The 22,973-nt window shown below is 32.0% G+C and overlaps 4 protein-coding genes across 6 annotated transcripts; 2 read left to right on the top strand and 2 right to left on the bottom strand.

The window, feature by feature from the left end:
• The first annotated feature begins 35 nt into the window (after window positions 1–35).
• LOC111003395 lies at window positions 36–4,362 on the top strand. Its single transcript, XM_022273860.2, has 4 exons — window positions 36–143; window positions 422–483; window positions 3,243–3,556; window positions 3,867–4,362. The coding sequence occupies exons 1-3, from the start codon at window positions 126–128 to the stop codon at window positions 3,523–3,525; spliced, it is 363 nt and encodes a 120-aa protein (XP_022129552.1). The 5' UTR covers window positions 36–125; the 3' UTR covers window positions 3,526–3,556; window positions 3,867–4,362.
• Window positions 4,363–5,410: 1,048 nt separating this feature from the next.
• LOC111003368 (mitochondrial thiamine pyrophosphate carrier) lies at window positions 5,411–8,499 on the bottom strand. Its single transcript, XM_022273824.2, has 5 exons — window positions 8,208–8,499; window positions 7,656–7,750; window positions 7,141–7,336; window positions 6,172–6,390; window positions 5,411–5,649 (listed from the first exon to the last, which is right to left on the bottom strand). The coding sequence occupies exons 1-5, from the start codon at window positions 8,433–8,435 to the stop codon at window positions 5,425–5,427; spliced, it is 963 nt and encodes a 320-aa protein (XP_022129516.2). The 5' UTR covers window positions 8,436–8,499; the 3' UTR covers window positions 5,411–5,424.
• Window positions 8,500–9,353: 854 nt separating this feature from the next.
• LOC111003325 (probable 3',5'-cyclic phosphodiesterase pde-5) lies at window positions 9,354–20,633 on the top strand. 3 transcript variants are annotated; one of them, XM_022273768.2, is made up of 15 exons: window positions 9,354–9,595; window positions 10,309–10,407; window positions 12,174–12,222; window positions 12,394–12,483; window positions 12,881–13,017; window positions 13,306–13,356; window positions 15,256–15,414; window positions 15,680–15,790; window positions 15,939–16,150; window positions 16,440–16,727; window positions 17,010–17,574; window positions 17,788–17,946; window positions 18,201–18,379; window positions 18,752–18,944; window positions 19,115–20,633. In XM_022273768.2, the coding sequence occupies exons 2-15, from the start codon at window positions 10,348–10,350 to the stop codon at window positions 19,550–19,552; spliced, it is 2,691 nt and encodes an 896-aa protein (XP_022129460.1). In that variant the 5' UTR covers window positions 9,354–9,595; window positions 10,309–10,347; the 3' UTR covers window positions 19,553–20,633. The 3 variants fall into 3 exon arrangements, with proteins under 3 accessions (XP_022129460.1, XP_022129459.1, XP_022129458.1); XM_022273767.2 differs by having other exon boundaries at window positions 9,355–9,595; window positions 10,313–10,407; window positions 15,936–16,150; XM_022273766.2 differs by having other exon boundaries at window positions 9,355–9,595; window positions 15,936–16,150.
• LOC111003327 (MIF-like protein mif-2) lies at window positions 20,627–22,545 on the bottom strand. The gene is made up of 3 exons (XM_022273769.2): window positions 22,394–22,545; window positions 20,991–21,166; window positions 20,627–20,725 (listed from the first exon to the last, which is right to left on the bottom strand). The coding sequence occupies exons 1-3, from the start codon at window positions 22,499–22,501 to the stop codon at window positions 20,659–20,661; spliced, it is 351 nt and encodes a 116-aa protein (XP_022129461.1). The 5' UTR covers window positions 22,502–22,545; the 3' UTR covers window positions 20,627–20,658.
• Between the last annotated feature and the right edge of the window lie 428 nt (window positions 22,546–22,973).

The raw sequence follows: 22,973 nt of genomic DNA, 5'->3' as shown, positions 1-22,973 counted from the left end.
GGGCAGAATTATGCAATTATTGGACTCGAGTAAACCATATATAAGGATGGCAATGGACTGTGGTGAGTATACAGACAGCAAGTGTCAGACTAAGTGTAGCTAATCAGTTCAGCCAATTAAGCAAGATGTACACGAAACTCGCTGTAAGTTGAGACTTTTTGCTATCAGTAATAATATAATATTTTTCTGTTATTTAAATAATATATAAAGGCAATTGAACTTCTCAGTGCCAACATGGTCATCTTTTAAACCAAACTGTTTCTTAGGAATTACGCATAACCATTACTGAGTAAAGGACATGTTTAAAAATTTTCATTGGGTTCACATTTAAAGTAAAACTTATACTTCTGGAGACATTTAAGAAACAATTGAAAAGCGATGCGTTACGTTTATTTAGCATTAATTGCATTTGAATTTTCAGCTCTTCACCCTCTTAGTCGCCGTGGCCGTGGCAGTGCCAACACCAGGAGGCTTCGGTGGACAGTAAGTACATACAAGAATTATCAAATTGAATGCAAATCATCGACAAATTATTGATGTCTCATGAAAAATACGATTAATGTTTTTATATTGCGTACCAATGACATGTTTGCAAGCGCCTTATTATTAAGAAACATAACTAATTATTTTAGATTTGATAGATAATTTAATGTTTTAAGTCATTATAATTGGACGATAAATTTTGGATTATGTCTAATATGTCAGAATAGCTGTTTACGTATTAAATGTATCCATTTGGTATTTAAAGTTATTTACGTTGGAAAGAAAAAGTAACGAAACAGTTTCGCTGAGAAACAAACCATGCACCTGGGTTTGCTTTCACTACAAAACCATGTGGTCGTGGTTTTCCAAAGTATATATGAAGTATACGGCCATAATTAATATAATAACAATTTGCCAATAATCGTTCAAATAACCGAACCTATCACTGAACATTTTATCCTATTGGAGAGACGATTGTCTGTCAATAATACGGGATTTAACATCAAAAATATCTAAAACGATTTATATAGATTCAAGTTGAAACAAATGAAAACAATATGTATAAAATCCAAATTAAAAAATAAAAGCTAAAAATTTCAATTCCGATTACGTAATTTGCAAAAAATATAACTTTATGCACTGTTTAATATAAATACAATTATAAGTATGCGACAGCGTAATTAGATATTACGTATGAATCGCGAAAGGATTTTTTTGATTTTGTAATCTTAGTTACACACGTGTGATATGTCCGAGAAAACTGACGACGAACAACCAATCTTAATAAATGTTAACATTAATAATTTACGTCCTTATTCACGTATTTTTCTTTATGGACTCAACGCGAAAGAAAGCAAAAGAAAATAATTAAACATTTACTGTTACTAATATTACGCATTCTGCCACTAAAGCTCCAGACGGAAGTTAGCGGCACTAAACTGTCTTGTACGCAATAATTGATCTGCATAATCCCAGTGAAAGGACTGCTTTCGAAGCAACCTTTGTTTATTAATGTCGGCTTATGTAACGATAAACGCTAAGAATTCTAAATACTCTGAAAATTGTAGTATGTGAACATTTTATTTTTTTTTGAGCAGAGGGATTCATTGGTTTTTCGGATGAGTGATAATTATGATCGAGAGAGGTCGTGCACGTCTTGCCAACTCTAGTCTGTAGCGTCTGTTTGAGCTAAGGGTCTCTATGTGTAGGCAGATAACCAAATCGAACAAGCCTGCCAGACGCTAACGCACGCAAAAGATAACAATAATCAATATGAGATTATTATAACTTAATTTTTTTGGGGTTGTTCGGTGAGGCCACAGTTTTAACAGTACCAGTTAATAAAAAGCGTGTAAGGTGTACAATCAAAATTCAAACTCGATGGGTTATGTTTTATTCATTGGTCGTAGATAATAATTACGTCTAAATCGCTTCCAAGTTGAGCAATTTCAATGTAATTTTTTCAAATAAGTAATTTGAGTACGAGTAACAATGCCTGTCAAATTAGAGCATAAAAATGTACAGCATCACATGTAACAAGTTAATATAATACTTAATAACAAAACATTCACTTGTTGCGCAATAGTCTGTATGGATATGCTGATGTTAATTGGTTTGTTAATAGTTTATTATCAAGCTTATAGTACTTTCATCTGTTGTTTTAAAGAGACCTAGCCTGCGAAAATTAAATTTAGATTTATATGAGGATTAGTTTTTCTATAAAAAGATACTGGACCTCTGTTCTAAGTAGTAGTAGTATAGGTAAGTAGGTGATCTTCTGTGCCGGAAACAGGTCGTGTCAGTTTCATGATTCTTCCATCACAGTCCCAGCGAGTGTTAAAAGCACACATAGACAGTCCATTGGTGCATAACGGGGTACGAACTTCGACCTAAGGGAGAACAGTCGCGCGCTGATGATAACACTGCTTAGTTTATTTTACGTTTACCCTTAAAATATACATATCTTGCCAATATTTGTCTTATAAAAACGTAATATTTCGCTGTACAAATATGCGTTTTTATGCATAAACTATCACAAGTGAAACATTCAGTAGCTATTTGAATCTTGTTCTAGTTGAGGTGATCTGTATACTAGTGATACAATTTCAAATCAATAAAATCCTATATATTGTGCTTTAGTAGTAAACTTTCCGTTTATGCATTTGTATCTGAAAATAGCCGACGAAACCAGCCCTACGATTAATTTCAGATTTTTGAAACCTTTGTAAGATTTTTTTAATTGGACATAATATACTTTATTATTAGGTCATAAGCACAAGTCTAGTATTACACAATACTTGTTGAATACGATCGCTTTCTCCGATGTAGTGAAATGGACAATTTTCTTGCGCGACAGAATTACTTAACTTGATGTAATGGTGTCCTAGTTTTCCATAACTCACTTGGTACTTTGAAATGTTACCGCGTAATATTGTAGCGTTTAGACGATTTCCGGACTAAGTTGTTTTTCAATATGTGCTTCCTAGTTAAAGGCGTGAAAGTCTTAAAAACGTATTATTTCATATTTAGGCATAATACAATCTAAAGACCTTTGCCAAAAAAAGTTTCAAACTTTTAAGTTATTAATCAACGTACTTTAGGTGTCCATTATGTACACAATGACACGAGGCGAATACAAAATGATCAATTGTCAATCTTTATTAATTTAGAAGTTTTGTAAGATGTAGTTATGAGATTCCACGAAGGAAATGACATTCTAAACCATAAATATAATACTTATCATAGAAAAACCTTTCCAGCAAGCACGTAACCATCCATGTACCATACAAAGTGCGCACCATCCACCATCATCATGTCTCCAAAGTACCGGTGCCAATCCACGTGCCTGTGGTAAAGGAAGTGCCTGTGATCAAGGAAGTGCCTATCTACAAGCACGTACCAGTCCCAGTGATCCAGCACGTACCATACCCGGTGATCAAGAAGGAAATCATAGAGAAGGAGGTGATTGTGCCTGTCCATCATCATGAAGAGCACATCTCCCACGGATGGGAGGGCGAGTCGTTGTCGCATGGCTGGAACTGAACGTCTCTGTTAATTAAGAAATTAGTCTAAGGTAATTTCACTACGTAAAATATTTTTGTTATTGCACACACCACATAATTGATTTATAGCTTTTATTAGTTTTTAGCTATTTGCTTCAGTGAAGCTGATTTAAGTTTAACAATGTTATTTTATAACAAAATTCTTTCATGTTTTTGGCTAATCCGTTTACAATTGAGTCATGTATCGATTCCTGGTTTGGAATATCCCAAATAGTCTCGGTTCGGAAGGGACGATTACACACCAAAAATCTTACTACACCAATTGTATCAAGATGGAATTCATTTAAATAAACTTTGTAAATGCTAATTTATTTGTTTCAGGTAATATTAAGATCCCTCAAATCATCGTCATTGTAAATACAAACAGTATTACTTATATACGGAAGTGTGTATGTATGTGGATTATGAAACCGTTTCATTCAATTTTGATTTTAAAAATAGTTTGTTTGATCTATTATAGATTGTATTATCTTGTCCGTGTTCTTTTTAAGTTTTGAATTGTTCGTAGTAAAATTGATACTATATTTTAGAAACATGTATAATAATTTTGATCTTGGGCATTTTTGGCTTACCGCCCGTTAGCATTACGACGAAGACAAGTCGTATTTGGAACAACTTTTTTTTAAATTTTTATTTCAAATTTCATTATATACTATTTAAAAAGTTCTACGCCTACAACTTTATAAAAAAGGTACTGTGAGGAAATAACTCGTTGACGCTATTTGATAATTATTGTAATGATGTTGGATACATGTACCTTGCTTAACACATTTGTATATACAGTAACCAAAGAAAATAAACGATGAATATTTTTTAATAACTGTTTTTAATTTCTCCATTAACTTTGCTTATGCGCCTGTGGGTTTTTTCTATACAAATTAGTCTTATAAATCTACGTGTAGCATCTACTCGTATTGATTAAAAACAAATCCGGTTATGTTTCACTATAGAAACTTTTTAAAGTTTTAGGATTTCTTTCACAATGTCCGGATAAGTTCCAAATAAGCTATTTATTACTTACTAGCTGCTTCCGCGAACTTCGTTTCTCCTTAATGCCTAGCCTACCTTTTTAGTACATGCCAACATGGAACATTTTGCTGTGCTACCCCCTTTTTTTATTTTTCGGTTGATTTTTTACACCTTGTGTCCGAAAAACCCCAATATCTCACAGAACCCTATTTTTGTCAAAAATTAAATATAGCCTATATTACTCGTGGATAATGTAGCTTTCGAATGGTGAAAGAATTTTTAAAATCGGTCCAGTAGTTTATGAGCCTATTCATTACAAACAAACAAAGTTTTCCTCTTTTTATTATTAGTGTTTATTAATATATATTATATTGGTAGGATAAACACTATTGTTGCGTTTCACGACTGTCAGGTAGCGCGAATTTTCAGGATTTCTTCGGAACTTTTATCTTCCGAATAATTTATGTGTTGCATAGCTATTTGGTACTTTATCCATACATTGTGAAACAGGCCCTTAATGTTTCCACTTTGCAATAATACAATTTAGGCTATTATCTCGGTTATCTTAATAGTTTAGTGTCCACGAATTACTTTATTAGTTGCTTCTTTAACTCTGAGGCGTTTGTCTATTTTTATAAAACCATGACTACTTAAAACTTCATTAAAGCGGTAACGTTAAAGACATTCTACAATATTTTTGGATATAATTTATGTAAAAATCGGTAATCATATTTTCAACTATCTTCGAGTAAATACTAAAATCTTTAACATATAACCCGTGACAGACGTGTTATTGAATTATAATACCAATAGGTAATTTTTATTATAGTTAAATACATAAATAAAACTTCTTTAAGATTGTTTTAAATTTATATTACGTTCTACACATTGGCAATACATGTACTATACATCATCTTTTCCATAATTCTCTTAACAAATGACACGAAAGCTCATACGTTGTGAAAGTGAGAATATTAGTTGATAGTGCTTTATATATCGTTATTTGTAAGCCTCTATAGAGGCCGAGGAATCCCTCTATCTTCACAGTATCAGCTATACATTGGATCAAATTAGAACATTTAACTAGATTTCTTGATGTCGTCGGAGTATAAAATTTGTCCTCAGATTTATGACTCTGCAAAGATAAATTGATTAACTCCAGAATAATGTAGTTTTTTGTTATTAGTAGTTGCACAAACCAAAACATGACAAAAAAGTGACAAGGTATCATGGCAATATACGCCCCTTTTTTTAAATAATGACGTTCATAAGTCTAGGTATAACAACAAATACATTCTGATTATGAGCACCGTTAGTCCAATTGTAAAGAACTAAAATTCACGAGAATTTTGATACAGTATAGAACTCTACGGTAAAGTACATCTATCAAATATTAATGAAACAGTAAAAAGCAGCCAACCGTGCCATATGTAAATGTAGTATTTCAACTAAGAAAGAGCCTTCTATATTTTGTATGAAGAGTAACTTCCGTAACTTAACACTGACTAGAGAGTCAACTTATGAACACATCGTCTAAGTTTACAGAGTCGAAACCTGTTTTGCTTTCATCACAAAGTTTTAATTCCTCGTATCACCAAGTCGTGTACACAAAAAACCTAATATTAACTATGTATCTAATAAAGTTAAGAGAACATACAGAGATTTGTAGTCTTCTCTTTGCTAAGTCGAATGGGTACATAGCGACCTTTGAAATGAAACCGGCAAACAGTCCTGCAACACTGGTAGCTAAAAGGAGGTGTTCTGGTCTTGTCGGCGCCTTTTTCTCTTCTTGTGTTCTACAAGAGTCTAAATAGTCCAGTATTATTGGCTGCACGAATCCAAAGACAGAAAATGTAATACCCACTTGAGGACCGAGCTAAAACAGATATAAAAACATAAGTTACAGATCAGGGGGCAAATGGGCCATAAGCTCAGCTGATGTTAAGCGATAATAATAATTAAACGATAAGCGATCGCTGCCCATGGACATTCACATTAACAAAAGCGTTGCCAGTGCGATGCTGTCCCTTTAAGAATTCGTGAGGGTCTTTAGTCGAATTGGTTCGCTTACTTCAGTCTGCATATTTAAAAAAAGAGGTTTTTGATAGATCATTTATATAGTGGCCTTCTGTTTCAGTACTAAACAGTTTTTGGTTTTCAAATAGTCGGGTCATCGCATTCTAAACTAACAGGCAAATCTCGAGTAACTCTTCGATGTGTGCAAAGCTTTAAACTACAATATTTTCTAAATAACAATAAACTTCTCTATGTTCAAAGAAGTTTCCCTGTCTTTTTTATAGAACAGGGGGCAAACGGGCAGGAGGCTCACCTGATATTAAGTGATACACATGGACACTCTGAACTGCGGACGTCGAGTGGAATTTCGTATTCTGCCTCGATGATGAAACTCAGCTGCAGGTATTAATCCGAAAAAATGTTCTCCTTTTTTAGTTCATACAGCCCAGTAAAGAGCCATAGAGACATAGGTCTGTATAGTACCCTATAGTTCTATTAAGTCTTTAACAGATTTACTTAGTTAGAATAGAATAGTTAGAATTTTTAAAATTATTATTTTACGAAGTTGTTAAAAAAACATTTGTTTTGGCGTCTAAATAAAAATATTTACCATTAGTACCCCAGCCGTCCAGCCCTCATAAAAGGCAAACAACCCACCGGATCTATATACAGCCTTCGCTCCATTAAACAGACCTTTATACTGCTGTTGAACAATCATCTGACGAACTCTTATTACCTCCAGTGGGGTCACCAGCGTGGCGCTGCAGGTACCAGCACATATGCCGCATAGGAATTGTAGTATATTTCTGAAATTTAGTTATAGATGCGCTTCAAAACCTGACTATTGGAACTCTATATAAAATCTATATAGATACTTAAATTTTTTTTTCACTACAATAAGAAGAACAAACTTCTGCATTACTCTAACCCTAAGATCCAATTGGATACTCGTGTATGCGAGAACTGTGTTGTTGGCCTTCTTAAAGGTGCTACTAAATCACAATCATTACTGTAAGTAATTTTAAAATAAAGAACCTCGGTCTTCAGATATTTCGATTAAAAAAATGTTGAGCAAAAATGGCACTTAATACTGTTGTCATTAAAATATATAAGGCGCGTATTTACTTGTGTTCTGGATCGACCGATGACGATTGAAAAGCATATCTTGTTGTTAATTCATACACGTAAAACTGGCTGCTCGTTGACAATATTGAATGAACCTGGTACAAATATAGTTATAAAATATCTTCTACGATGTCTGTTTAAGAGGTCTTAGCACGTAAATTTAAATGAATAGCTAGAAAAATCGTAAAAGGATTATTTACAACTTAAGTTTCGCGTCGTTTTTTATAAACCTTGGATCCGGTCGGATCGACAGTCGACTTTCAAGACGTCGAAAACTAAAATCGATATGAACGTGCCTTTAAAAATTATTTTTACGGAAAATAATGTTTTTTATTTGGATTGCAACATTGTCTAAATTTACGAACGTATTGCTAACATATAAATTGGAAAAAAATTGGATAATAGCATTTTATTTTTTTGATTTTTCTTTTAAAAGTAAAATCCAAATCTGGCCAAAATGTGCCGAGACGAATGCAAGATAAGACTGTGTTGTGGACTATAAATTGTAAAGTAAATTTATAAGTATTTTATGGGCCAGGAATAATAACCTACTTGGCCAAGATAATGCCCATGCCAGAACGCCGTCATGCCTTCCTCGAAGAATATCTTTCGGCTGGTTTCCATCAACGTTCTCTGTCTGCGTTTTCGTTTTTCCAGTTGCGTTCGGATTTTTAACACGTCCAATGGTTGGGTGAGAAATCGAGTTACAATGCCTGATATACAACCTGCTATAATTTTTTGATGAGGCGTCATATCCTCGTCTTTAGCGAATCCAACCATTATTGAAACATGGTTCGATTGAATTGGATTTTTGAATCATGATATGTTATTATCATTTGGGGCCATGACATTGCTGTGTCAATGGCGTCTAGGGTTTATGATAATGAATTCTTCTTTAGTTTTTTATATCTGTCAATATTTTGAAAAGGGCTGCTGTCGACACTATCTACAGGCCGTTGGTGAAAATAGAGTAATTTTCTATACTCTTTAATAAAACTGACATTCTTTTGCTTAACTTAAGACTATCCAGTGAAACAGAAAATTGTCAATCTTTAAGTTATCAATATAAGCCAATCAAACTGATTTAATTGGATGCAGTTTCACAGATTCTATTTCTTCTCCAACTAAAATTATTTGTAATGCATTAAATAATCTATATGATTTGATGTGTGTGTTAATATTTAATTTGTTAAATTCTTAGTACTATTAGGGCCTGTTTCACAATTTTTCAGATAAGTTCCAAATAAGCTATTTATTACTTATTGGTAGAATAAGTAGCTAGTAACTAGTGTTTGTTGCGCGTCATGCAAGTTTCTTATTCGGAACTTTTTTCTTCCAAATAATTTATGTGTTGCATAGCTATTTGCTACTTTATCTATACATTGTGAAACAGGCCCTTAGTATCTAAGCTTTTTATATAGCTCAGTATAATTTCGTAAGTTAAATAATATCTTTCACACCGATCCAACCTTGAACTTTAGTTAAATAGTTTTATGATTAAGGTGGTAATACAATTAAACTGTTAATAGCATAAGTACATCAATTCAGCCTGTCCAAAAATCGAACAACCTTCATCATTTGACGTCACCTAATTCTAAGCCATGAATATATATAGCAAAGTTAATATTGTTCTATACATTAATCATCCAAATTTGGTGCATAATTGCTTATTGTTCTGAGGCACTACGGTTAGGCGTTATTATTTGGACAGACGCTTTACAGTGAAGTTAACTCGCACACGGGTGAGTAATGCGTTATCATGCTAATAAGCAAAACATAATATATGTTTCTTATCAGTTGTGTGCTTATTATGCGAGCGATTGTATGTGCGATTTAAAATATATTTATTAAGAGTACCAACGAGTTAACTTAGTTTGAATCGCAGTATTTGCATTTTTGTGTAGTGCGCAGTATTTATCATTTAAAAGGACTTTCATCAAGTAAGTACATTTTAAACATTTTTGTTTTTTTAGTAGTGTACTTAGAAAACAACATAATTCAAACATTTTACATAGAGTCTCCCAAGATTCAATATGAGATGTACTTGTTGTTTCGAATTAATTTGTTGTTCTATTTTGGTACCAAGTTCAGTTACAGTGTTAGATAAACGAAAGTAAAGTGATTAAGATTAATCACTCAACAGTTAACAATTAGAAAATTTACTATAGCTAAAACTTATCACTAAAGCTTAAGGAATCTTTTATGACCTTTATGCTTGGGAATATCACCAGTATTTATACGAAAATAAGCTAGTTTTAACGGCTTTGCCCAGTGAAAATAATGTAGTAAATTTTTGTTTATTCAAATTCAATGCTGATCCTTTGGAGCGACTTTTGGTTGTTGGTGCTGTTTTATTTGTTAGTACTACTTTTAATCAACTTCTTCCGAACTATTTCGACTTGGGGTCAACAAACACACATACCACTCCTCTGGCATGTAGATTCATGATCGGCGGTATCACTTAAAATCTAGCTAGTCTGCCGGTTTGCCCTTTGTTCATAAGCAAAACCACAATCATGCACGGGCGGAAATGTTATACTTATGATAATATGATATAAACAGTATTACTGTCCCGCTTCTTTCATTTTATTTGTCGCTAAAAACATATACATACATATACAAGTACGAACAGACATCGGTACAGAGATAATAGTTAGTTTCAGAGAAAATCACATCCTATGCCGAGTTAATTATGTCCGGCCACCTGATGCCAGGAGATTCAGGAGCCAGTTCTGATGATGCAACGAGAAAGGTACATTTCAATATTTATCTAGATATTCTTTAATTTTCTTATTTATAATTGATTAGCTTAGCGTGTTTTTAATTAAAGAAATTGGACTCAATGTTATTTTGACAGCATTATCTTTAACTTTAAATAATTAATGTATTTACTGATCAAATCATTGGCTTAGAAAGTATTGTTGACAATTCCACCGTTACAGATGTAAGATATGAATAGTATGGAAACGGTTATATCTAGTAATTACAAATGTTTATTACATACTAAATTTAATAATATGAAGAAAATTACATTAATTCCTATATATAATTCACCTTAGTCAAAGTCAAAATTATTTAATTCATATAGGTAAACAACTAAACTTATCAACATCGGAAAAGAAGTTAAATTAATTCCAAAATTTACATAAAGTACCAGTTCGCTAGTATAGGGCGTAGAGCGGGCAAGAAGAACTGGCAAGAAACTGTTCGCCTCTCGCTAAGTTTTGTTTATATTAATTTTTATATACAAATTGTTTGAACTGGAGCAAATCAATCAGCAGAATTAGGATCATCTAAATATTCGTCATATTTATAAAAAGCTTTATTGATTAATTTACGTTTACTTTTTTAAATTTATTTAGTAATATTTGTCTAATTTCGCTTGGGCATTTGTTACGAATACAATTTCCATATATGGAGTGGTTTATCTTCTGGAGCCTGGTTGGCTGTACGCTTAAATTAATTCTGTTTCGAGTATAACACTGGTGACAGTCACCATTTATTTTCAAATCTTTTATATTGTATTGTACATAGAAGGCTTAAGAACATATTGACCAGATAGTGACATAATATTTTATTCCTTAAACTTATTCATTAGCTAAGATGTTTCTGCTATGTATAAAATGGTACCATGGTAACCGGTATCATGGTAAAAGTAAAAGTACCATTCCTTCAACGTTGTATGATGTCTGTTAAATTTCCATTGCAGCTTTAAAGTATATGACAGTAATAACGTCCAATCACAATAAAGTACTCAATAAATCGATAACAACTTATGAATCCTCGTTCTATACATTATAGGTTTATGGTATCATTTTGCGAATGTTTTATACACAATTCTATATGTAACAATAATTTGCAAAACTTATTATTTACTTGAGAAACTCTACACTTATTTCAAAGAACTAGTTCATGAAATACAGATTTATGTTTAAGTTTTTAATTATTTGCTAGTTTTACTTTGGTTTTTTTTTCTGTGTAAATGTGTACGGTGCAGTCAGTCTAATGGGCTATTATATATATATATATATATATATATATATATATATATAATTACTGTGATTGTTTTGTGTCACGTGACGGAAGTATGAAAATCAAAATTTTTAATCACCGATTTTTTGATAAATTAATGATTATTTTCGGCTTTTTAAATTAATGTTTTGTACAGATTACTATCAAAATAAATCTTTTTTCTACTGTTAAGGGGGACGGCCCGTTTCTGTATTATACAATAATAATTTGTCTTTTTTTTAATTTAAAGCTTTAAAATCTGCGGTTTTTTTGATGATATTGCATTTAGTATTATCGTAAACACTTCGCGCTTGTGAATCACTTAGCTAAGGTACTGAAATTAGTCCGTAATCGTTTTGTATATTATTTAAGCTGAAGTAATGATAATTTATATTCAAATTGCGTCACGTACATTACTGACAATGCTGCAAAAATTTTGCTAATACATTCTAACACGTTTCGAAAACTGCATAAACTAAATTTCTATTGTTTTCTTTGTCATTACAGAACGCGCGACCTTTTCATTTACCAGCCTTAGCGAAAAATGGAGACGTAGGTAAATATATGCTAGAAAATCCCAATTACCGTGCATACATAATTGTATTATCAAAACAAAGTACCAAGTCACTTTCAAGTATTTTAGCTCTATGAAGATGAAGTGTGAAAGTTTAATCATATTTTGAACTAACTACAGATAAACAATTTAATCAATGGCCAAAATTTCCAGGTAATAAATCGTCAATTAAATCTGGGACCTTAGAAGATGATCAGAGGCTGCCACCCGTAAGACCCCAACGTGGGATAAAAACAAGACAAAGTAAGTATGTTTTGGTCGCTCTCTAATTAACCTCCTAATCAGTAATAGTTTTGTTTATCGCATTATAAATTAACATAGTATATATGTGAAAGTGAACATTTATTGAATAGACGAAATTGGCGATTGAAAAGAGTGGCGGAAAGTTTCTTGCCAGTTCTTCTTGTCCGCTCTACGCCCTTGACTTGCGAGCTGGTAGTAAATGTAAATTTACAATTAATTAATTTTTTTTACGTTCATAAGCGTACTACCTATATGAATAAAGATATTTTTGTTTGTTTGAAAAATAATTAGTTCTGCGTATATGGCATTATTTACCTAAGAGTCCTAATGAAAGAAAATTGAATTGACGTATTTATCAACCGTTATACAAATACGGTTAATTAATTTAATATTTTAGACTATCGGAAAAGAAAAGCAGTGACAATAAAAGATTACTTTGATAATAACAAGAAGAATTTAGAAAAATATATTATGGAATTTGTGACTGTTGAAGAACTGCAGCAGTGGCTTAGCAGGAAAACCATCAGTAACACTGTGAGTGTTCGCCACATACGATTTATATAAACAAATAATTATATAATTTCTTTTCAGATAATAAAGAAGCGAAAATCACTATTAATAACACATTTTAATTAGTATTAGTGCTAAACAGTTCATTAATATCTTTTCAGTGATTAAATATTTTCCATTATTTGTTTGTATTAGACCAATATACTAACACTATGAAAAAGTATCTATAGTAAATATGTACAATAATATGATATTTAAAATCGCTACTTTCCTGCTCTTGTACATGAAATTATATACAATATATTTTTATAGACATCCTCAAACGACGACAATAATGAAGTGGGGAATAAAGAAAAGTTTTTGGTAAGTTAATACATATTTCTTATTCATATATTTAACATTATAAACCAAAAACAAGAACCATAGGTAAGAAGCAATTAAATAAATACCTCTTAAACAGCTTAATGTTATGATAATATTTCCGAGTAGTTGTCGCCCGGGCCCGGCGGGAGACCCTTGTCCCTTTTTAGAAAGATTTCGACACTCCCCTGCTGCTTAGCCACTCAGTCACATATCTGCTTGATTGCATGCCTGATGAGGATGAAGCGGGTCCCCAAAAAAAAAAACAAAGCTGAAACTTAATTCTACATAGAGAAAGGGTTCTTTAGTTCAATCGACTGATTTGATTTTTTATCTAATGGGTGAAAAAAATAAACAAACGTGGGGTGACAATAATAATGTATATAATAATAATTTTTTTTATTGTTTCTCAAATTTTTACCGCTTTGTAGATTAAAATGCTAATGTGCATTTAGCATTTCAATTAAAAAAAAAGATTTTAATGTCATATGTTTCATGTTTTTTTATTTCTGCCATATAAACTCTCTATCGTACGAATGAGCTAAGTATCAGTTAATTAAATGTAGTAACAAACTCTACGTCTGAATACCCTTCAGGCCGCTAGTTAAACGGCTTGCCTGTTAATTGAACGGCTTATTAAGCTAAGCTGTGACATATATATAATAATTTTAACCTATTTGTTTAGCAAGGTTTTATTGTCGTGTTGTCTTCTGACATAGATCGATAGAGTATGTTATGAGTATTCTATTCTACGTACCTGTTCTACAAATCAGTAAATTTCTTTGGATGTTCATTTCTCTCACTTGTCTTTGCTCTTGCCTTCCATTTAATATTTGGTCACCGACTGGTTTTCTTATAAAAAAATTAAACATGTCATACTATATAAAATTATCATATTAATTTTTCTAATATTCACGCGACATTTTCTAAATTAATTTGGGTCACGCTTATCGCGAAAATATTTCGTTGTAGGTACTGGGGTCTACTATGGCCTCTTATTACGAGAATAAAGACTATCTGAACAAAGCTTAAATGGCGATGAGATTGATTTTATTATAGTCTCGGTTGCTAACAAAAATAATCAATATTAATATATTTTAAGTCGTATAGTCAGTTTTTTTGTTATAATTTCCTAGATATTGGGTATAATTCAACTTTAGGGAAATACGTTTCAAGATTGTTCATACAGTATTTCCTTAACAGCTAACATAACTATATAAAATAATAGTATTTTTTTATAGAACTCGGGCAGATGTACTGAATATTTATGGCTAGCCGTCTCCCTTAACTTAATGAGAGACGCGGTTCATTTGAAATACAATAATAAATATAAAAGTCAACAAAACGTATTTTATATTACGCCGATTAAGTTTTCCGTATATATTTCAAATAAATCGTATAGATTCCACTCCCCTTATTGATAAAAATAAGTCTAATTGCACCGTAATTAAAGTACTAGTGTCTCATCAACATGTGTTAACATAATTTAACTTGGAGGTTATTATTTCATTTAATTATTTATCTATAACTTAATTAAAGCTACACATATACATAATATAAAAGAAACAACATAGACAGTATACAATGCCAAGACAGATTACATTTTTAAACAAAATATATGAAACAGAAAATTTAAGTATCTTATTATAATAACTACTACTGTACGATAAAGTCAAAATCTTTCCGCTTCGTAAAATACTTCCTCACACCCTAATATTTCCTCTTTGGCAAGGTGAAAAATGTCATCATAAATTGTATTGTATGGCTAAAACCCGATACATTGGCGAATAACAATTACATGTTCGTACGAGGCATAACAATTGTGAATATCTTGCATTGTAATCTAAAGTTTATATATTACGAATTTGTCTCTTAATAGTACATGAGTCGATGCTATTTCAGAACACTATAAAATCATTTGACAATGTTAAGGATGAGGAATCTGCAATAAAGGAAATACTCATTTCTGTTGGCACGGCATTGAGTGCTGGCGCGATTGGATTATACAAACTGTTTCCCGATGACCCGGCCGTCGTTCAATACTATGTGATTGATAATCAGGTAAAATTGGTGTTTGAAAGGAGAATTAACAAAAAAAAAAAAAATATATATATATATATAGGTGGTAATATTATTAAGAGTATTTCACAGGGATGTCTTTTATAAATATGTAATGAATTGTTAATTTATTCCTGTTCTTTTACTGAATTGTTTCTCAAAACATTTTCTTTACACGCAGGTTCAAATTTATATTAACTTACTGTGGAATTTATGCGAAAAAAAAAAATTATACATTTCGAATTAAAATATCTAACTTCTTCTTTAGAATACATTACGCCAGACAGAGGCAGAATATACAGAGAACGTCCTGCAAGTCGCTAAAACTGGTGCAATCCTTCGGTTATCCACAGTCATGGACAAATCATTAACAAATACGGTAACTCGGTTTTATCATTATCATATATCACGCTAAGGTAATGTAGAAGAAGATTAAAAATACAGTGTATACACCAATGTCAGTTTTCTCAAAGAAACCCCTGATACCAAAGATGTTAATTAGCATTGTCGTAAATTCTTTTCAGAAGCTAAAGCACGTGATGTATCAACCGATTTTGAATGAGTCTGGACAGACTACTTATATAGTAGAACTCTGGAGATCCAATGCTTTTGACGAAGCAGAAGAGAAACTATGCTCAAACTTTATTACTTGGAACAGTCTAGCACTGCACTATTGTAATTTGTATTGGACAAAGAACCGGGAATATGATATGTACGGATTTTTACTACAGTCTGTGAAGTAAGTTATTTCATCCATAAGTTATGTATAAGTTTACAGATTTTGCTTATTGCTGAGACTTCATCTGAACGTGAATTCGAGCCGATCAATTCTTAAAGCCTCTTTTATACCGGCACCCGTAGTAAAAAGTGAACGATCGACAAATACGCATTGTTGACTGAATTGTAAATGATTAAATCATATTATGTATACAAAACACTGATTCACTATCATAATATCTACCTATTACTTTAGTTACTCTTTATATATTTTAATTCTGAATAGTAATGAGATAATCTTAAAATTTCAGATCGATATTTGAAGAAATCGAATCCTTAGATGACGTAATGAAGAGGGTTTTAGAATTTGTTCAAAAATTGGTTAAGGCAGATCGGGCGTCTCTGTTTCTTGTTGATAATAAAAACTCAGAACTAATACCACCACTATTTGACATTGACAATGAACCATGTGAACTGAGAGATAATGGCAAAGTTCAAGATATAAGACTGCCCCTAAAGAAAGGAATTGCTGGCCATGTGGCTGTGACGGGTAAAAATCTTAACATAGCTGATGCCTACTCGGATCCAAGATTTAACAGGTGCTGTTGCGAATGTTTCTATATATGTGTATTATTAGAGCTTTTGAACATAAAATCGTTATTGAATTTTATTAGCACTTAGATGAAAGTTGTGATGCTAACGTTATTCTAACATTTTGACCATTCAAATTTGGCGTCATATTTCATAATCTTTATAAGCCCTAACATTAGCGCTAGACTAATGGTTAAACTTAGAAAAAAATAATAGGAACAGAATCCTTAAATGTATAAAAATTTATTTAATTAAGAAAGTGAGCATTTAATTATAATTTATTATTTCAGTGAGGTTGATGAACTAACTGGATATAAAACAAAAAACATTCTTTGCATGCCTATTAAGGTTCAAGGTAAAGTGATGGGCGTTGTTCAAATGATAAACAAGAGAAACAATGGTACATTCGACAAAAAGGACGAATTGGCATTTGAACGCTTTTCCACGTTTTTTGGACTAGCGTTGCAACACGCTAAACTTTATCATGACATATTAAAACAAAAACTAAAGTATGAAGTTGTTCTGGAAGTGATAAGCTATCATAACACTTGCAAAGAACGTGAAGTTTACGAAATCCATAAGGATATTGAGACATTTAATATCAATATGGATAATTTTTATCTGGATCCTTACATGTTTGATGACATCCAAAAATGCAAAGCTGCTATAACAATGTTTGATGACTTATTTGATTTATCAAATTTCGATAGATTATCTGTAATAAGATTTATACTTACCGTGAAAATAAATTATAGACAGGTGCCATATCATAACTTTGATCATGGATGGTCTGTTGCTCATGCTATGTATGTTATGTTGAAAAATGATAATGAAAATCGATTCGATAACAAAATGGTAAGTGTACTTGTAAATTAAATAGAATATTGATATTAACTTGTGTTTACTTCATGTTACGCGACCCTCCGGGAAAATATAGACAAAAAAATCCTATCGTTGCTCGACGTTCTTATTACTAAGCTCTTTGCTGATATATTATATGCAATAGGTACTATTTCTGTAAACATTTTGAATTATACCCACATCTTAATAACTAAACGTTGATTACAGCGACAGGCTCTATTTGTGGCTAGTTTATGTCATGATTTGGATCATCGTGGCTATACTAATAAATATCTTAATGAAACGGCATCACCTTTAGCTACTATGTATAGCACGTCTCCTCTAGAGCACCATCACTTCAATATCACTGTGAAGATTTTATATCAGGTAAAGTTTTTGTTTAAATCTTTTTTCATAAATTTATAAAGCATACATATAAGAATCTGTATTACGTGCATCAAGTATATAAATAAGAATTTGCAATTCAAACAGAACCATTTCATTCTCCTCGCAAAATGAAAAAAAAAACATCGAGGTCGGGTCATACACAATAGTCTAATCCTACAAGTTTTGTATTCTCCTTTACATAAATTTATAATTATCGGATACCGTTTATGCTTATTATTTATAATCTCTTTCAGAATGGTCACGATATATTTGCTCATATGGCACACGAAGAATGTCGTGACATTTTAAAAGATATTGAACATTGTATATTAGCAACGGATTTAGCAGCATTCTTCCCAAATATGAAGAAAATGAAATCAATATTAGAAGTAGACACAGTTCAACAATTTAACTGGAATGATCCGGATAATTGGTATTATTATTTTCAATTGCAGTTTTTAGCATTTATGTTTGTCGATTGTTCAAATTTTGGGATCTAGATTTTTTTAAATTACTTATTTTGAGCCTTATGTCTGCAGATACCAGTATGTATCCCAAATTTAAGCCCTTTTAATATTTATTTATTCCTATATTTTAAATACATCATCATCATCATCAATGGTTATACAGTCCCTTGTGGGCCTTAGCCTCCTCAATTACACTTCGCCATCGCGATCTATTGTTGTTTGTTGCCCTATTGTTTCGAGGTCCTTGACAACTCCATCCCACAAACGCAGCCTCGGTCTACCGGGTTATATATTTTAAATACAATATTAATTAAAAAATGTACAATTGTCTATTCCAGTAAACTAGCAATGGCAATATCAATGACAGCTGCTGATCTCTCCGCATCTACAAAACCTTGGGATATTCAAATAAAAACTGTGCAAGTAATATTTGAAGAGTTTTACGAACAAGGTGATAAGGAAAGGGCGGCTGGAAAAATACCTATGCCTATGATGGATAGATACAAACCTGAAGAGCAAGCAACTAGTCAGGTATGATTTTGTCGAAACGGTACGCGTGGCTTAGAAGTAAATTTCTATCATAGAATCATACCTATGTCGGGCCAAACCGACAAAGGTAATTTAAATCAATTCAAGTAACCGTTAAAATATGCAGTATGAAATCCAAATCTGATTTGAAAATTACCATCCTTTATCTACAGGTCAGTTTCTTGGAGCAAATATGCGTACCGTGTTACGAAATTCTTCAAGAAATACTTCCGAATACAAAACCAATGTACGAAATGGTGGGTAAAAATCTCGAGTCATGGAGATCAATCAAGTCAAACAAAAATTTGAGTAACTTACAGCATAACCGGGTTCTTAATGATGACTTACAAACTTCAGGAGCTCAGAATAATTTAGAACAGAAAAGTAAAATAGTCAATGAACTAAAAGTACAACATGATAATTCATATAATGGCGCTTTAATTGAAAATAAAATAAACAATACACTTCGAAAAATTGATTCGAATGAAGACCTTAGCGATAAAATAAAATTTAAAGATAAAGTTGGTAAAATAATTAAGTTGTTACCTATGCAAAGTTCCACTGATGATGAAGGTGTAGTAACACCAACACATAGCCGACACACACAGTAATTTAGTAATTATGTTCTCAAAACCCATGATTTCTACTTGTTAGAGTCCCACTTATGACGGTATTATGCCCAATATCCTGGGCAGATTTAGTAGTTGATTTTAGAAGATCGGCCGATTTTGTAGTTTTTTCTCGTAGGGTATTAATTAGAAACTTCAGTATTTTTATTTGCACAATGGGTGATTACCGTATTTTTCAAAAAAGAAAACTTAAGTAAATTTAAATTATCCTTAAGTTTAGTATTAGCAAAGTTACTGTCTCGTGACCTGGCTTCTATTAAATTATAAGAGTTGCTGGCTTGAATTACTTTAATTTCATCAGACATTAAAGTTATTCAATTGTTATCAAAAAACGGGAATAATTCATTAATTTATATGGATTAGCTGTAAGAAAAAAAATTAAACTTAAACTAACAAAGGGCTGAACCAATATAACCTTGCTTCCAGCTACACCTTCGTTTTTATAATTTAAAGCTTCTGTTGCTTATTCAATGTAAGAATCATCTCTTATCTATCTTGAATATAATATTTACAAAGTAGTAAAATGTTGAATGACTAAACTATTATATATGTATTAACGCCCAAACCCAATAACCTATCTCAATCCATTTGACCATCTGTCATATATCTTTCTAAAACCGTTTAGATAGAAAAATTTAAGATAGGATATTGGTACAGACCAATATCCTATCTTAAATTTTTAGTTTGTTTGACGGGTGGAACAATGTGCATAGGTTTTATTTAGTTTATTTGGTTTACATTGATTAACAACGTGTAAACTCGGTCAAATGGAACGACAAAGAGGAAAAAGGTTGCATTATATCCGTCGCCAAAAAATGGATTGTCTTTGTAGGGTTTGGTTATTGGGATGCAGATAAGAGATCGATTGACTGTTACCTGCTGAAAATCCACAATCTCAGATTAGTTTCTATCTGAAATTCAATAATCTCTAATCCATTACATTATTGGCTTCGGGCGATAATAGTTTAGTCCAAATGATAAATGAGATTTTAATCAAATAAATTGCTGAGTATTACTCATATGTAGTAATTAATGTATGAGAATAAAATAAGATCGTAATAAATAATTTGTTTTATTTCGAAATCCATTTAACCAATAGTCTCCCCGTTCCTAGCGACGTTGTAAGCTGCGAGGTCATAAAACGTGAGGAAGAAGCTGAAAAAAATATAAATTATTCACTGTATGGCTCCATGATTTTTAGGAAGAGGTTTCAGGGACGAAATATCAATATTGAATTAATCGCATCAACAAATATAGGATTGGTAGTAGGTGCTTTATGTTTCCTGTAAAGCGAGAAAATCAGTTAGCAAGAGTATCGAATTCCTTCGTAATAAAGTCACTTACAAAACCAATTGTGTGAGGAGATAAAATTTTAAAATATTGCTTAGTATTCAACAAAAGTAATGAAAATATCACATACTTATCCGGTTTTATACCCAGCTCTTTGTTAATAAAAGCGGTTACTTCTTTAGTTATGACTTTGTTATCATCAGGCCCCAAATGTCCGATCGATTCTATCGATGCCACTGCCCCATATTCCGTTGATACTCCACCGAACGACAAGGGACATTCTCCGGATATGACGACTATGAAATTCTGAAGACAATTTAAGACATTTTAAAAATGGACTTTCTGCACACTATCGTGACAGAAATGATATCTTTTTGATAAGGAAAACCTGCAGAATTTTGTACTTGGAGAACCCACTATATTAAAAAAGATATGCTCCGGCCCTTGCGTATCTTAGATTACTAATTTACTTATTTTACAATAAACATAAGTATTTCTATACACAACTACGTACGATTGTGTAACTATTAATTTGGTTTTCGTTTTCATTCTTACACTTTATAAATACTTCCGATTCCTTATAACTTAAAATAATAAATCAGTGGCGCTGCAACCTCTTTAGGTCTTGGCCTCATATTTCTGTATCGTTTTCATGATCATTTTTAAATCTCATAGACATGATCAGCCTATAGTGCCTGACACACGTCGTCGACTTTGTGGGTTCAAGACATGTCGGTTTCCTCACGATGTTTTCCTTCACCGTTCGAGCAAATGTTAAATGCGCACATAGAAAGAAAGTTGGTGCACAGCCGGAGGACGAACCTACGACCTCATGGTCGCACGCTGAAGCCACTGGGCCAACACCTAATAACTTACGTTCATCGAATTTGGCAGTTACATCGTTATATCGTATATCTTGGCGATGTACATTATATTAATTAATATATTTTACATAGCATAATTATATAAACAGATTGATTATCTAACGTTAGAAAAATGTCCAGCCGGTCCAACCATTATTTTTTAATTTCGATTACATAAAAGTTCTGTTTAACACGGTTTTAACTGAAGCTTTTTGTCACATTTCATCACAGTGTTAACAAAAAGATTATAGCAGGGTCACTACTATGTATTTTCCAATACAATACCTACAATAATCGCGATATCAATAATGAGTTTTTTGTACCGCGCGATCCCAAGGTTGCAACAGTGCTACTGATATTGACACAAATACATCGAACACGCATATAAATTAATCAGGGTCAGTAACGCTGGAATTTTTAATTGTTATTATGGAAGTTGCATATTCCCCGGTACTTAATATCGTATACGCAGTATGCCACTTACGACTAAAACTATTTTGATAATGTATATTATTTCATAATAAAAGTATGAAAAAGAGATGTATATCTGGTAAAGGGAATAGTGTCGAAATTATACACAAAACTAAATTATTATTTCGTAGTGAACATTCTTGCAATTGCTCGCATTTTAGTATGTAAATTTTATATATGAACGTTGGCAAATACTTACTTGTTCTGGCTTCCTCACAGTTTTGGAGAGCACGGGCACAATTTTAGTGACAAAATCTTTAGGAATTTTACTGTTTGGCAAATTTGTAAGCACCTTTAAGCACGGCATGTTTAATATCTAATATGCCACAAACAGAAATCGTATCTATATATATGTAAAACAATATCAACCAAATGATAAGAGATAATTTTATAGGTATAGCTTGTTTACTTAAGATAATGCTGTAAAGTTTTGAATGTGTAGAAGAGGATAAATTGATTGCTTCAATGTTGTGAAATACCTAATCATGAATTGATTGAATTGGGTTTATGTGACCAAAAGCACTATTGTATGATTCAGACATATGATCAAAGATAAGATTGGATATAAATTTGAATTGGTTTATCAGGTTTGAGACTAATTTTAAAAGACTTTTATTTAATATTTTGTATTTATATATATATATCCTTTTTGTGTTTGTTCTACGATTTGTGTCTTTACAAAATACTGTCTTAATTCATAAATTCATAAATCATTTGAAGACATTTGGTCGTTTACTGATTATCACAGAGTATATATTGTAATGGAATCGATAACAATG

The sequence above is a fragment of the Pieris rapae genome, chromosome Z, assembly GCF_905147795.1.
Source record: "Pieris rapae chromosome Z, ilPieRapa1.1, whole genome shotgun sequence".
Taxonomy (NCBI): Eukaryota; Metazoa; Arthropoda; class Insecta; order Lepidoptera; family Pieridae; genus Pieris; species Pieris rapae.
The sequence above is the reverse complement of the archived record's forward strand: the minus strand, read 5'-3'. Positions and strand labels throughout refer to the sequence as shown.

What these genes read in the sequence shown, in the direction of transcription:
- LOC111003395 (XM_022273860.2), top strand. An exon ending in CCAGGAGGCTTCGGTGGACA is followed by an intron (nt 484 to 3,242) that starts GTAAGTACATAC and finishes AAACCTTTCCAG; the next exon opens with CAAGCACGTAACCATCCATG.
- LOC111003368 (XM_022273824.2), bottom strand. Translation starts at nt 8,435, where the DNA reads ATGGTTGGATTCGCTAAAGACGAGGATATGACGCCTCATCAAAAAATT. An exon ending in GGACGGCTGGGGTACTAATG is followed by an intron (nt 6,391 to 7,140) that starts GTAAATATTTTT and finishes TATCTGTTTTAG; the next exon opens with CTCGGTCCTCAAGTGGGTAT. An exon ending in AGAGAAGACTACAAATCTCT is followed by an intron (nt 5,650 to 6,171) that starts GTATGTTCTCTT and finishes TTATCTTTGCAG; the next exon opens with AGTCATAAATCTGAGGACAA.
- LOC111003325 (XM_022273767.2), top strand. Translation starts at nt 10,348, where the DNA reads ATGTCCGGCCACCTGATGCCAGGAGATTCAGGAGCCAGTTCTGATGAT. An exon ending in CTGATGATGCAACGAGAAAG is followed by an intron (nt 10,408 to 12,173) that starts GTACATTTCAAT and finishes TTGTCATTACAG; the next exon opens with AACGCGCGACCTTTTCATTT. An exon ending in TGGAATGATCCGGATAATTG is followed by an intron (nt 18,380 to 18,751) that starts GTATTATTATTT and finishes TGTCTATTCCAG; the next exon opens with TAAACTAGCAATGGCAATAT.
- LOC111003327 (XM_022273769.2), bottom strand. Translation starts at nt 22,501, where the DNA reads ATGCCGTGCTTAAAGGTGCTTACAAATTTGCCAAACAGTAAAATTCCT. An exon ending in CTGTGAGGAAGCCAGAACAA is followed by an intron (nt 21,167 to 22,393) that starts GTAAGTATTTGC and finishes AATTGTCTTCAG; the next exon opens with AATTTCATAGTCGTCATATC. An exon ending in CTGGGTATAAAACCGGATAA is followed by an intron (nt 20,726 to 20,990) that starts GTATGTGATATT and finishes TATTTTTTTCAG; the next exon opens with CTTCTTCCTCACGTTTTATG.